The 13329-nt window shown below is 38.1% G+C and overlaps 1 protein-coding gene across 12 annotated transcripts in view; it reads right to left on the bottom strand.

Annotated features, from left to right (window-relative positions):
- Positions 1-13329, bottom strand: part of MPDZ (multiple PDZ domain crumbs cell polarity complex component) — a 169630-nt gene that overhangs the window by 137238 nt on the left and 19063 nt on the right. For all 12 annotated transcript variants that reach the window (XM_058695337.1, XM_058695343.1, XM_058695346.1 and 9 more), the window contains exons 2-3: positions 3856-3932; positions 595-761 (exon numbers count right to left, since the gene is read on the bottom strand). In XM_058695337.1, the coding sequence (XP_058551320.1) occupies positions 595-761; positions 3856-3871 (183 nt within the window). In that variant the 5' untranslated portion in view covers positions 3872-3932. The remainder of the gene's footprint in view (positions 1-594; positions 762-3855; positions 3933-13329) is intronic.

The raw sequence follows: 13329 nt of genomic DNA, 5'->3' as shown, positions 1-13329 counted from the left end.
ATTTTTACAGAAAAAAAACAGTGTTACATTTAGAAGTTCTAATGTTTATCACCATCTGATGCTGTCATTGAAGCAATTGCTACTTACACTCTTATAAGAAGTGAGAATTGCAATTCCTCTAACTGATGACAATGTAATTATTTCTTTTACTGTCAAAATAGAGGTGATTTCCCTTCCTCACACACATGATTACACATGCAAATCCAGGCTTATCTGAAATCTCATAAGCGTGCTGAATGTCTGAATCTGAAGACACAGGATCAGGTGAACAAAAAGTCTTAATGGGAAGGGAAACCAAGTCTACGGCCATCTACCCTACACTTATTTTTATCATCCCCTTCTCCTGTAAGGACTCACACTTCAGCATCCACACAGCTTTCAACACAATGTCATATCATCTACAATATACAGCAACAACCATTACAAAAATAACTAGGGGGGTGAAAAGTCACAGTGAATCTGAATGTCTCATTTGGAGGTTTAAATACTTCATTAACTATTCATTAACACATTCAAAAATCAGCCTTTCAGAAAACACAAGACTTTCACGAGATCCTTGCCATGAATGCCTGTTTCAGGAGCATCGTGTCTTACCTGGTCTTTCAGCTGCTGTACTGAAGTCTGAAGGTTCAGAATCTGACTGAAGAGCGGGCTCTGCAAGACTGACTTTAGAAGGCTCAGTTTGTCTTCATTCGCTACATCCCCGCGTTCTCGCAGCTTGGCTTGTAAACGCTCTGCGGCCTGCAGGGCCCGATTTTTGTCTAAATCAAAGGGCAGCAGGTCATTAACAAGATTCGAAAGACACACATCAAACCATGCTTACAGAAATCCTAACACTACTCCTTTCAAGAGCATAAAATAGACTCAGCACAAAAGGGACTATAATATGTCCCTATAAACGTATCCTTCAAACCTTCAAGTCTCCGGTAAGACAGTCTGTGTGAAAGCAGAGAACTGGGTATAGTGTATGCTCCATGCAACTACTTGTAAACTATGGAAACCAATTCAGATGAAGTATAGTTGAATTTCAGTGCCAACTGTTAGCTCTTATACAAACTACTGAAAACTAACCACTTTGTGATCTTGCAAATGCTGGTGTTATTACTTTTTAAAAGATATTATTTATATTCAAGAAAAATTAGAAATATAACCAATAAGTGGATGCAGACAATGTCACTGATGAGCAAAACATCCAAAATATGACAGTCTCATATATTAAGGAACAAATATTCTATACTTGAGAATTTACTTGAGAATATATCACAACAATGTATAACCCTTCAAAAACACTACTTTTTTAAATGTTTTTATTTATTTTTGAGAGAGAGAGAAAGACACAGAATGTGAGCAGGAGATGGCCACAAAGAGAGAGAGGGAGACACAGAATCCGAAGCGGGCTCCAGGTTCTAAGCTACCAGCACAGAGCCCGATGCGGGACTCGAACTCACCAACAGTAAGATCAGATCTGAGCTGAAGTCAGACGCTTAACCGACTGAGCCACCCAGGCGCCCCTAAAAACACTACTTTTTAATCCTTTAAATGTCTTTCCCTAAAATTAAATAGCATATTCATATAGGCATCAAGGCAAAATAATTCAAATGTTTATCGATCACCCTATGTATCAGGCATAAAGTTGCAAAAGTAAGTATTTTGAATCAGTGTATCCCTAGTAACCCTACCTACCAGCCCTAATCCCTACCATTTTACATGCATGCTACTACCAGATGGTGAGTTTCTATGACAAATAACAGTTAAAAACATCTCCCTTAGGACACCTGGGAGGCTCAGTTGGTTAAGCGTCCAGCTCTTGGTTTCAGATCAGGTCACGATCTCACTGTTCATGAGATTGAGCCCTGCATCAAGCCCTGACAGTGCAGAGCCTGCTTGGGATTCTCTTTCTCCTTCTTTCTGCCCCTTCCCCATGCAAGCACACTTGCTCTTTCTGTCTCTCAAAATAAATAAATAAGCATTTAAAAAACAAAAAATCAAAACATCTCCCTAAAACTATCTCTCACTCTCTCACAAATGAACCCAAATTTGTTTTAAAGGAATAGAGACTACTCAAATATATGTTCTAACGGATTCATCATGGTAATAAGTGTACCTATTAACATTCATTTGCTGTATTATAGTAATCAAAGAGTGTGATCACCACAGACACTTTCTATAGCACCAAATGTGGGATTACACAGAAATGGGGAAATTAAGGCATGAATTATTATTGACCATGAGGTCACACACATACTCAAATCTAAACAAACAGTATTTACCCTTGCACATAATTTTACAAGGTATAATAAAGACAGGAGAATTTTATTCTAGGCTTATTTCTCATGGGATCTCAGAATACAAATCTAGTATTAATTTCCATGTCAATTCTCAGAAAGTGTACAGATCAGTAATAACTTACAAAATAAAGATTGGAAGGGGACAGCTTAAATAATTCTGTATTTCCCCTTTGCTATCCACTTTTTTATCAGAGACTCTGGTTTGTGGACTAGTAGTCTTTATGGTGTGTGACTTTACCACAAAATAAGATGAGGGAAATACACACCCATGCATTTTCATCACTGGCACAGCACATTACGAACAAAAGTCATAGTCATGATCCCATCTATCACAAAGACAGCTCCTTCTCCTTTCCCTGCTACCTACTCTCATCCTACTCCCCAAACCATGCAGGTATCAAGGCACCAGCCACACTCATAAAGGCACCAGGGTGAAATTCAGATACCTTCCGATAATCATACCCAAAGACTTCCCTGGAAAATATGAGGCACTGGGCCATCAGACAAGGGATGGGTATACCTGATATACCTCAAACAATTTCTACAAACTAGCTTCTGTAAAACTAAAGAGCAGTGAAAAATAGACTAACACATGAATTTGGATATTTCAACCTAAATTATCTCATGCAGAAATTAAACTGCCTTAAACTGTCACTAAATGTTTGTTACCGTTATTGTTCATCATCAACTTAAAAGCAAAGTTCAGTAGTATTTCAACGGCCACAAATAAAGCAGGCATTGAGCTTCTTTCAATATTAAAAATACTGTTAAACTTTCTGGTGCTACCCATACACAACCATTAACCAGAAGTGGGTCCATAAATCAACTAGGTTTACATTAAACTACGGTTTCATTAAATTTCTCATAATTGATAGAACGTTTCATATGGCTTTATCTTTGCTTAAAAATGAGGTATTTTTATAACACTTCAGATTAAATCATCCAAATACAGAAACACATTACCCTGGTATAATTCTAGTGGATACAAACTTGTAAAAACTTTTTTTTTTTTTTTAAATTTTTTTTTTTTCAACGTTTTTTATTTATTTTTGGGACAGAGAGAGACAGAGCATGAACGGGGGAGGGGCAGAGAGAGAGAGGGAGACACAGAATCGGAAACAGGCTCCAGGCTCCGAGCCATCAGCCCAGAGCCCGACGCGGGGCTCAAACTCACGGACCGCGAGATCGTGACCTGGCTGAAGTCGGACGCTTAACCGACTGCGCCACCCAGGCGCCCCAAACTTGTAAAAACTTTAAGTCAAAATCCTGCTATGTAGAAAAACCATTTCAAAGATCCCAATGGACAAAGGTTTGATTTTTATAAAAATAAGAAAGAATAGGGGCACCTGGGTGGCTCAATCAGTTAAGTGTCCCACTTGAACTCAGGTCATGATCTCACGGTTTGTGAGTTCGAGCCCCACATCAGGCTCTGTGCTGATAGCTCAGAGCCTGGAGCCTGCTTTGAATTCTGTGTCTCCCTCTCTCCCTGCCCCTCCCCCATTCACACTCTGTCTCTCTCTAGAGAATAAACATTAAAAAAATAAGAAGAAGAAAGAATAGGTCTTACCTATAGTTTCTAACATGTTTTTCCAAATTTCAGCGTTCTTCTCTACAACGATTTTAAACAGCAACTAAAACAGAACTCTGGGGAGAAAAAATAAAATGGAATGGTTATGTTTTACCACAACTTTAAAACTATATACTTTAAAAAGTACTTGATGCTACTATAATTCCTTTGATCATTAAAATCTTGTTGATTTAACTTAAGATAGTTTTCTATGTAGGAAAAAGTAATCATTTTTGGACTTACTCAAAATTACAGTTGCAGGTAACACTAGCATAGTAAAGTAAAAGGCATACAATCTGTTTTAAATAGAGTGATAGATGTACCCAAAATATTTTAATTTAATGTTTATTTATTTTATTTTTTTAATGTTTATTTATTTTTGAGAGAGAGAGAGAGACAGAATGAGAGTGGGCTGGGGCAGAGAGAGAGGGAGGCACAGAATCCAAAGCAGGCTCCAGGCTCCGAGCTGTCAGCACAGAGCCTGACGTGGAGCTCGAACTCACGAGCTGTGAGATCATGACCTGAGCCGGAGTCAGTTGCTCAACCGACTGAGCCACCCAGGTGCCCCTATTTATTTTGGAGGGGGGCAGAGAGAGAGAGAGACACATAGAATCCAAAAGCAGGCTCCAGACCCCAAGCTGCCAGCACAGAGCTACTGGCACAGAGCCTGACACAGGGCCCTAACCCACAGTCTGTGAGATCATGACCTCAGCCGAAGTCAGACACCTAACCAACTGACCCACGCAGGCGCCCCCAAAATATTTCTTTAAGAACGTCTCAACACAGCCCACTATAATCTTGGATTCACTTACAGATTCTCACCCACAGAGTAAGGACATACTTGGCTTGGCATGGGAAATTCTGTGGGGAAGAACATTAAAACTTAAAAAGCATAAGATGTGATATTGCCCTTGACTACTCATAGTCTTAACTGGGGAGACAATATACGCATACCAATTAGAAATGAACTATGACACTCAAAGAATATGTGAACCACGGGGAGCTAATACATTAAATCATGAATGAAATGCTGAATAAAAGAGAGCACAGTGTTAAATGGAAGAAGGGTTTTCAAAGGTTTTCAAAATACCCTCCTGATTATATTCTCTTCTCCCTCAATCAAAATAAACCTTCTCGACTCCTTCAACTCACACAGACTCACCTTTTCTGAAAATATTTACCTAGACTCTTTAAAGTACCAGCTACAGATTTCCAATGACAATGTCCATATCACTTACCACATCTACTGTTTGCTAACCACATCTCCTCCAACAATTTATAAATCTTCTCCTTAGTCACACCTATCCTCTGCCTTGCAGAAAACCCTCAGCCACTCCTTCAAGGGAGAAAAAAAAAACCTACAACCAGACTTCCTCACTTTTGGAAGATGAAACAGGATTTGTCTGAGAAGGAACAAGCCATCCCTGTTGTCTCTTTAACAGACAATGCATCCGGAAAAAACGAAGTATGTGATGTACGTGAGCAGACATATAGACCACCAACGCTTGTAATTAGCTCTGTGTGATAACAGGGAACAGTTCTTATCGACTCTCCTGGCCCCAATTTAGAATATACTATTGAAACCATCAAGTCCACTTCCAATAGTCAAATAGCTCAACTACTAGCACTTGTTTTATAAAATGCCCTGGTGTCAAATGAGAACACCAGCCCTAACGTGGAATTGAACCCTAAATCACAGTACAGGCCTGTGCCAGGGGCCCATCATCCAAACCTCCGTTTCCTAGAAAACTTAATCAGTGGGTATAGTGTGATAAATGAGATAAATAAGGTATACAAATTTCCAAGAGTATAACTCATAACCATAAAATATATATTCAGGAACAAGGCTGAGCCCATACAGGTGAGCATTTATGCACTGCATGGTTTCATGGGGAAAAATACAGGGAGATCTCTAAAATAAGCTCATCATATTTTTATCCTAACTTACAAGGACACATCATACAATAGTATACTATTAGGTCCACCCTCAAAAACTTACCAACTTCTGACAATTAACAAATAAAAGTAAAGATACCCCAATATAAAGAAGGTCTATAATTGATATATGTCCAAGAGGAAGCATGATAGTAATGAAACTGCATGAACTAGGGAGTCTGATAACCTGAATTAATATTTCAGCTTGACCATTTACCATCTATAGGTCCTTGTTAAGTCACTTATCTATCTTTACTGAACTAGAAAACTCTAACCGCAAATGAGTGACACAAAGTTTTGAAAGGAAAAAACTATATACATGAGTGTTTGGTATGCACAATAAAATTAGCTCTATCTTCTCCCCCCTTTGAAAAATTAACTCTGAAAGACAGGCAGTATTGATGACGTGGAACGGGTGGTAGCCTGTGGATTTACAGACCCAGTGATCTATGAGGAGTCTACAGAGAAAGTACAGAGTAAGCAGTTCCCTACTGAGAAAAACACTGCCATTCCAAAGTTGAACCTCAAGTCAGTTATGTGGAAAGAGAATTACTTTCTTTTCCCCAGAGCAACTCTTATCATAAAGGATTAAAAGAAGAAGAAGAAGAAGAAGAAGAAGAAGAAGAAGAAGAAGAAGAAGAAGAAGAAAAGAAAGAAAGAGGACAAAAAAAGCTCAATTCAGCTGCAAGTCACTGACACTGGCTCCCAGAGGAGAGCTCCATTCCTCTGGATTTCAGAGATAAAAAATGAGTTCCATGATTTTTCTTCTCTGATGTCCCTAAAATAAATATGTGGCTTTTTTGAGGTTTTCTAGTTTTTACAATTAGTAGCCATGACAAAGAGACAAGAGGTTAAAAAAAATTGTTCCTTTCTATGACCTATACTTCATCCCCAGGATTCAGCTCTAAGTATAAAAAAACTCATCTGTAACCACAACTTTCCATCAAACTGCATGGATTTTCCTTCTCACCTCACCATCAATCCTCCCCCTTCACCTATCTCACCACCATGTGGAAACAAAGGGGTACCTGGGTGATAACAGTGGGTCATGGCCCATGGGTAAGACGTAAAGTGGATCCAATACATGTCAGAAGATACCAAATTCTTGGGGTTTTTTCTGGACAATTCAGTCTAGGAGTGAGGATGATGGGTCAGAGGGGCAGTAAAGAGAGGAAATGAGATGTGGATACGGTAACAAGTAGGTGACTCCAATGCTGGGGCAGAAGCAGTGGTGAAAACAGCAAATATACATAACAACTACCACATCCTGGGCACCGTTCAGAACATGTTATCCAACTAACCCGTTTAATCTTCACACTATCCATTCGCTTTACAAATGAGGAAACTGAGGAAGTGGGAGAGTAAGTAACTTGCGCGGGGTCATACCACGGGTACATCACAGAGCCAGAGGTGAACCCAGGCAGCTTGGCTCCAGAGCCAATTAACAATTTAACTTCTACAATATGGTCCTCTTGTTAAAAGGAAGATCCGCTTTACCATCCTCTTCCTCTTTCCAAGTTCAAAACTATGTTGACTTTGCCCTACACAATGAGAAACCAAAGGAAAAAAACAGAGGCCCAAACTGCATGGAGTCTGAAATGGACTGGGGTAGATAATGCAACCAACAATCCAGGCAAAGGTTTGAGTAACTCAGAATGAAGCACTTTGGAAACTACGGGTGGGTACATGAAAGAAAGATCGGTAACATTCACCATTTATATCATGTCCATGTATGTTTAAAAAAATCACTTTTAAAATCCAAGATTTCAAGAAAAATCTCCAAGAGAAAATAAGCCTCCTTACATCAATATTCGACATATATTAAAAAACATGGCTGTTATATTTCAAGGTGTTAAATCCCTCAGCACAATGAAAATATGCATTTTTTAACAGTGTCAAAAACATACCTACCGTACACTAGTCCCTCTAGTTACTGCCCATGTAATTGAACCACTATTTGGTTACAGCCGATCCTGTTTCAGTAGCCATGACACTTAGAACTACAAGACACACCCATAAAAGGCTCAATGAATTCAGCACCTATGAAGCTCTACAGTGCTGGGCAAGGGCAGTCTGCACACATTACATCACGGGAGCAGGGACACTGACCCTCATGCTCTCCACAATATCTTCCACTGGCTTGCATATATCCGCTCCATCTTCCAGATAAGACAACAGAGGGAGGGAGAGACTCAGGTCTGACTCAAGGTCACGAAGCCACTAAGCAAAGAACCCAGGTTTGAATCTAACTCTGCCTGATTTCAAAGCCCACATTCACTCTTTCACACAGCCCCATATTTTCCATATTGTACTGCAAAGATCACGTGGTGGAAATGCACAGTTAGATAAAAAGACTGTGCAAAAATCGAGATCATACTGTGCATACTTTCAGACCACAACGCTATGAACCTCGAAATCAACCACAAGAAAAAATTTGGAAAGATAACAAATACTTGGAGACTGAAGAACATCCTACTAAAGAATGAATGGGCTAACCAAGAAGTTAAAGAGGAAATTAAAAAGCATACGGAAGCCAATGAAAATGATAACACCACAACCCAAAACCTCTGGGATGCACCAAAGGCGGTCATAAGCGGAAAATATAGCAATCCAGGCCTTCCTAAAGAAGGAAGAGAGCTCTCATACACAACCTAACTTTATGCCTTAAAAAGCTGGATAAAGAACAGCAAATAAAACCCAAAACCACCAGAAGACAGGAAATAATAAAGATCAGAGCAGAAACTAATGCTCTCAAAACCAAAAAAAAAAAAAAAAAAGTAGAACAGATCAATGAAACCAGAAGCTGGTTCTTCAAAAGAATTAACAAAACTGATAAACCACTAGCCAGTTTGATCAAAAAGAAAAAGGAAAGGACCCAAATAAATAAAATCAAGAATGAAAGAGGAGAGATCACAACCAACACAGCAGAAATAAAAACAATAATAAGAGAATATTATGAGCAATTCTACGCCAGTAAAATGGGCAATCTGGAAGTAATGGACAAATTCCTAGAAACATATACACTACCAAAACTGAAACGGGAAGAAATAGAAAATTTGAACAGACCCATAACCAGTAAGGAAATGGAATTAGTAATCAAAAATCTCCCAAAAAACAGGAGTCCAGGGACAGATGGCTTTCCAGGGGAATTCTACCAAACATTTAAGGAAGAGTTAACACATATTCTCTTGAAGCTGTTCCAAAAAATAGAAAGGGAAGGAAAACTTCCAAACTTCTTCTATGAAGCCAGCATTACCTTGATTCCAAAACCAGACAGAGACCCACTAAGAAGGAGAGCTATAGAACAATTTCCTTGATGAACATGGATGCAAAAATCCTCAACAAGATATTAGCCAACCAGCTCCAACAATACATTAAAAAAATAATATAATTCACCATGACCAAGTGGAATTTATACCTGGGATGCAGAGCTGGGTCAATATCCACAAAACAATTAATCAGACAACAAAAAGAAATAAAAGGTATCCAAATCAGCTAGGAGGAGGTTAAACTTTCACTCTTCGCAGATGACATGATACTCTATGTGGAAAACCCAAAAGATTCCAACAAAAAAACTGCTAGAATTGATTCATGAATTCAGCAAAGTTGCAGGACAGAAAACACACAAAAATTGGTTGCATTCCTATACACCAACAATCCAGCAACAGAAAGAGAAATCAAGGAATCGATCCCATTTACAGTTACACAAAAAACCATAAAATACTTAGGAATAAATCTAACCAAAGAGGTGAAAAATCTATAAACTGAAAACTATAGAAAGCTTATGAAAGAAGTTAAGAACACACCAAAAAACAGCAAAATATTCCATGCTCCTGGATAGGAAGAACAAATATTGTTAAAATGTCAATACTACCCAAAGCAATCTACATATTCAATGCAATCCCTATCAAAATAACACCAGCATTCCTCACAGAGCTAGAAGAAATAATCCTAAAATTTGTATGGAACCAGAAAAGACCCCGAAGAACAAAAGCGATCTTGAAAAAGAAAACCAAAGCAGGAGGCATCACAATCCCAGACTTCAAGCTATACTACAAAGCTGTAATCATCAAGATAGTATGGTACTGGCACAAAAACAGACACTCAGATCAATGGAACACAATAGAGAACCCAGAAATGGACCCACAAATGTATGGGCAACTAATGTTTGACAAAGCAGGAAAGAATATCCAATGGAATAAAGATGGTCTCTTCAGCAAGTGGTGCTGGAAAAACTGGACAGCAACATGCAGAAAAATGAACCTGGACCACTTTCTTACACCATACACAAAAATAAACTCAAAGTGGATGAAAGACCTAAATGTAAGACAGGAAGCCATCAAAATCCTCGAGGAGAAAGTAGGCAAAAACCTCTTTGATCTTGGCCGCAGCACCTTCTTACTCAACACGTCTCCAGAGGCAAGGGAAACAAAAGCAAAAATGAACTACTGGGACCTCATCAAAATAAAAAGCTTCTGCACAGCGAAGGAAACAATCAGCAAAACTAAAAGGCAACTGACAGAATGGGAGAAGATATTTGCAAACGACATATCAGATATAGGGTTAGTATACAAAATCTATAAAGAACTTATCAAACTCAACACCCAAGAAAACAAATAATCCAGTGAAGAAATGGGCAAAGGACATGAATAAACACTTCTCCAAAGAAGACATCCAGATGGCCAACGGACACATGAAAAAATGCTCAACATCACTCATCATCAGGGAAACACAAATTAAAACCACAATGAGATACCACCTCACACCTGTCAGAATGGCTAACATTAACAACTCAGGCAACAACAGATGTTGGCGAGGATGCAGAGAAAGAGGATCTCTTTTGCACGGCTGGTGGGAATGCAAACTGGTGCAGGCACTCTGGAAAACAGTATAAAGGTAACTCAAAAAACTAAAAATAGAACTACCCTACAACCCAGCAATTGTACTACTAGGCATTTATCCAAGGAACACAGGTGTGCCGTTTCGAAGGGACACATGCATCCCAATGTTTATAGCAGCACTATCAACAATAGCCAAAGTATGGAAACAGCCCAAATGTCCATCGATGGATGAATGGATAAAGATGTGTCATATATATATCACACACACACGCACGCACACGCACACACACACACAATGGAGTATTACTCGGCAATCAAAAAGAATGAAATCTTGCCATTTGCAACTATGTGGATGGAACCAGAGGGTATTATGCTAAGTGAAATTAGTCACAGAAAGACAAATATCATATGATTTCACTCATATGAGGACTTTAAGAGACAAAACAGATGAACATAAGGGAAGGGAAACAAAAATAATATAAAAACAGGGAGGGGGACAAAGCATTAGAGACTTATAAATAGGGAGAACAAACAGAGGGTTACTGGAGAGGGATGGGCTAAATGGGTAAGGGGCATTAAGGAATCTACTCCTGAAATCATTGTTGCACTATATGCTAACTAATTTGGATGTAAATTTAAAAAAATTAAAATTAAAAAAAAGACTGTGCAAGACAATGTATTAAGTTGTTAGTATTTGTATAAAAGGGGAGGGAAATGTTTATGTAAATAAAATTAATATATACATGTTTACAAAAGCACAGAATATTTCTGCAAACTTTCCAAAGACACTAATAGTGGGATTATGAGGGACTAAGGGACACCGAGAAACTTATTTTGCACTGCATTTCTTTGGGGCTTTTAAAATTTTATATCAATATTAAGGTTGCCAGATTTAGCAAGTAAAAATACAGGATGCAAAAAAATTCAAATAAATTTCAAATTCAAATAAATTTGAATTTCAGATAAATAAATAATTTTTCAGTATAAGCATATCCTGTGCTATACTTGGCACATACAACTAAACAATTTTTTGATTATCTAAAATTCATATTTCTAATTAGACATCCATTTTATCTGGCAATCCCACTTATACATATATTTCCTTAGGGGAAAATCAAGTTTTGAAAATCATTTTTACTTTAAGGCCTTTATGCTTCTTGCATAAATCTCTTTACAAATCTCTAAAGATTTGAGCTGGACCCAATGACTGTGCAACAACTAGTTGATAATACTAGTTTCAGCAGGGGATAAAAATCAGATCACATTTGGTTTTACTTAGAAATAGGACCTGATTAATTGACTAACCATTTTATTTTTCAAGAAGTTGTACTGGTAATGTGTGGGCACAGATTGTATGCAGTAAAGAATCAGTGCTTCAGGCATAAAATAGATCTTTCTGTCCAATGCAGATTATATGGCAACTAACAAGTGAAAATAAGCTTCTGGCTAAAAATAACCCAGAAAGAGAAACTGTCCTAAACGCATAAAATTTTCTAGTTATCTTAAACAATTCAACCGTGAAAGGGGTAAAACTTTATTTTTTATGTTTTGCTTTTAATCCCAGTTAGTTAACATACAGTATTATATTAATTTCAAGTGTACAATATATTCAATAATTCCATACATCACCCTGTGCTCATCATGACAAGTGCACTCTTCATTCCTCATCACCTGTTTAACCCATCCCCCCCGCCCCCGACTCCCCTCTGGTTAATCATCAGTTTGTTCTCTAGAAGAGTATGTTTCTTGATTTGTCTTTTTTTTCCCTTTGCTCATTTGTTCTGTTTCTTAAATTCCACATATGAGTGAAACTATATGGTATTTCTCTTTCTCTTATTTCCTTTAGCATTATACTCTCTAGCTCCATCCATGTCATTGCAAATAGCAAGATTTCATTGTCTTATGGCTGAATAATATCCCAGTGTGTGTGTGTGTGTGTGTGTGCGCGCGCACGTGTGTGTGTGTGTGTCTCACACCTTCTTTATCCATTCATCAATCCATGGACAGTTGGACAGCTTCCATAATTAGGCTATTTCATTATAGTACTGCTATAATCAGCCAGGTGCATGCATCCTTTCAGGATTAGTGTTTTTGTATTTTCTGGGTAAATACCCAGTAGTACGATTGCTGGATCATAAAGTAATTCTATTTTTCACTATTTGAGGAACCTCCATACTGTTTTCCACAGTGGATGCACCAGTTTGCATTCCCACCAACAGTGCAAGAGGGTTCTTTTTTCTCCACATCCTCACCAAAACCTGTTGTTTCTTGTGTTGCTGATTTTAGCCATCCTGACAGGTGTGAAGTGATACCTCATTGTAGTACTGATTTGCATTTCCCCGATGGTAAGTGATGATGAATATCTTTTCATGTGTCTGTTGGCCATTTGGATATCTTCTTTGGAGAAATGTCTGTTCATGTCTTCTGCCCATTTTTAATTGGATTATTTGTTTTTAGGTTGAGCTTTATAAGTTGAGTGGGGTGTTTAGGTTGAGTTTTGTAAACTCTTTATTTTGGGATACTGATCCTTTATCAGAAACATCATTTGCAAATATCTTCTTCCATTCTGTAAATTGCCTTTTGTTTCACTGATGGTTTCCTTTGTTGTACATAAGATTTTTATTCTGATGATGCCCTGATAGTTTAATTTTGCTTCTGTCTCCCTTGCCTCAGGAGACATCTAGGAAAAAAGATGCTA

Source organism: Neofelis nebulosa, chromosome 12, assembly GCF_028018385.1.
Source record: "Neofelis nebulosa isolate mNeoNeb1 chromosome 12, mNeoNeb1.pri, whole genome shotgun sequence".
NCBI lineage: Eukaryota > Metazoa > Chordata > Mammalia > Carnivora > Felidae > Neofelis > Neofelis nebulosa.
The sequence above is the reverse complement of the archived record's forward strand: the minus strand, read 5'-3'. Positions and strand labels throughout refer to the sequence as shown.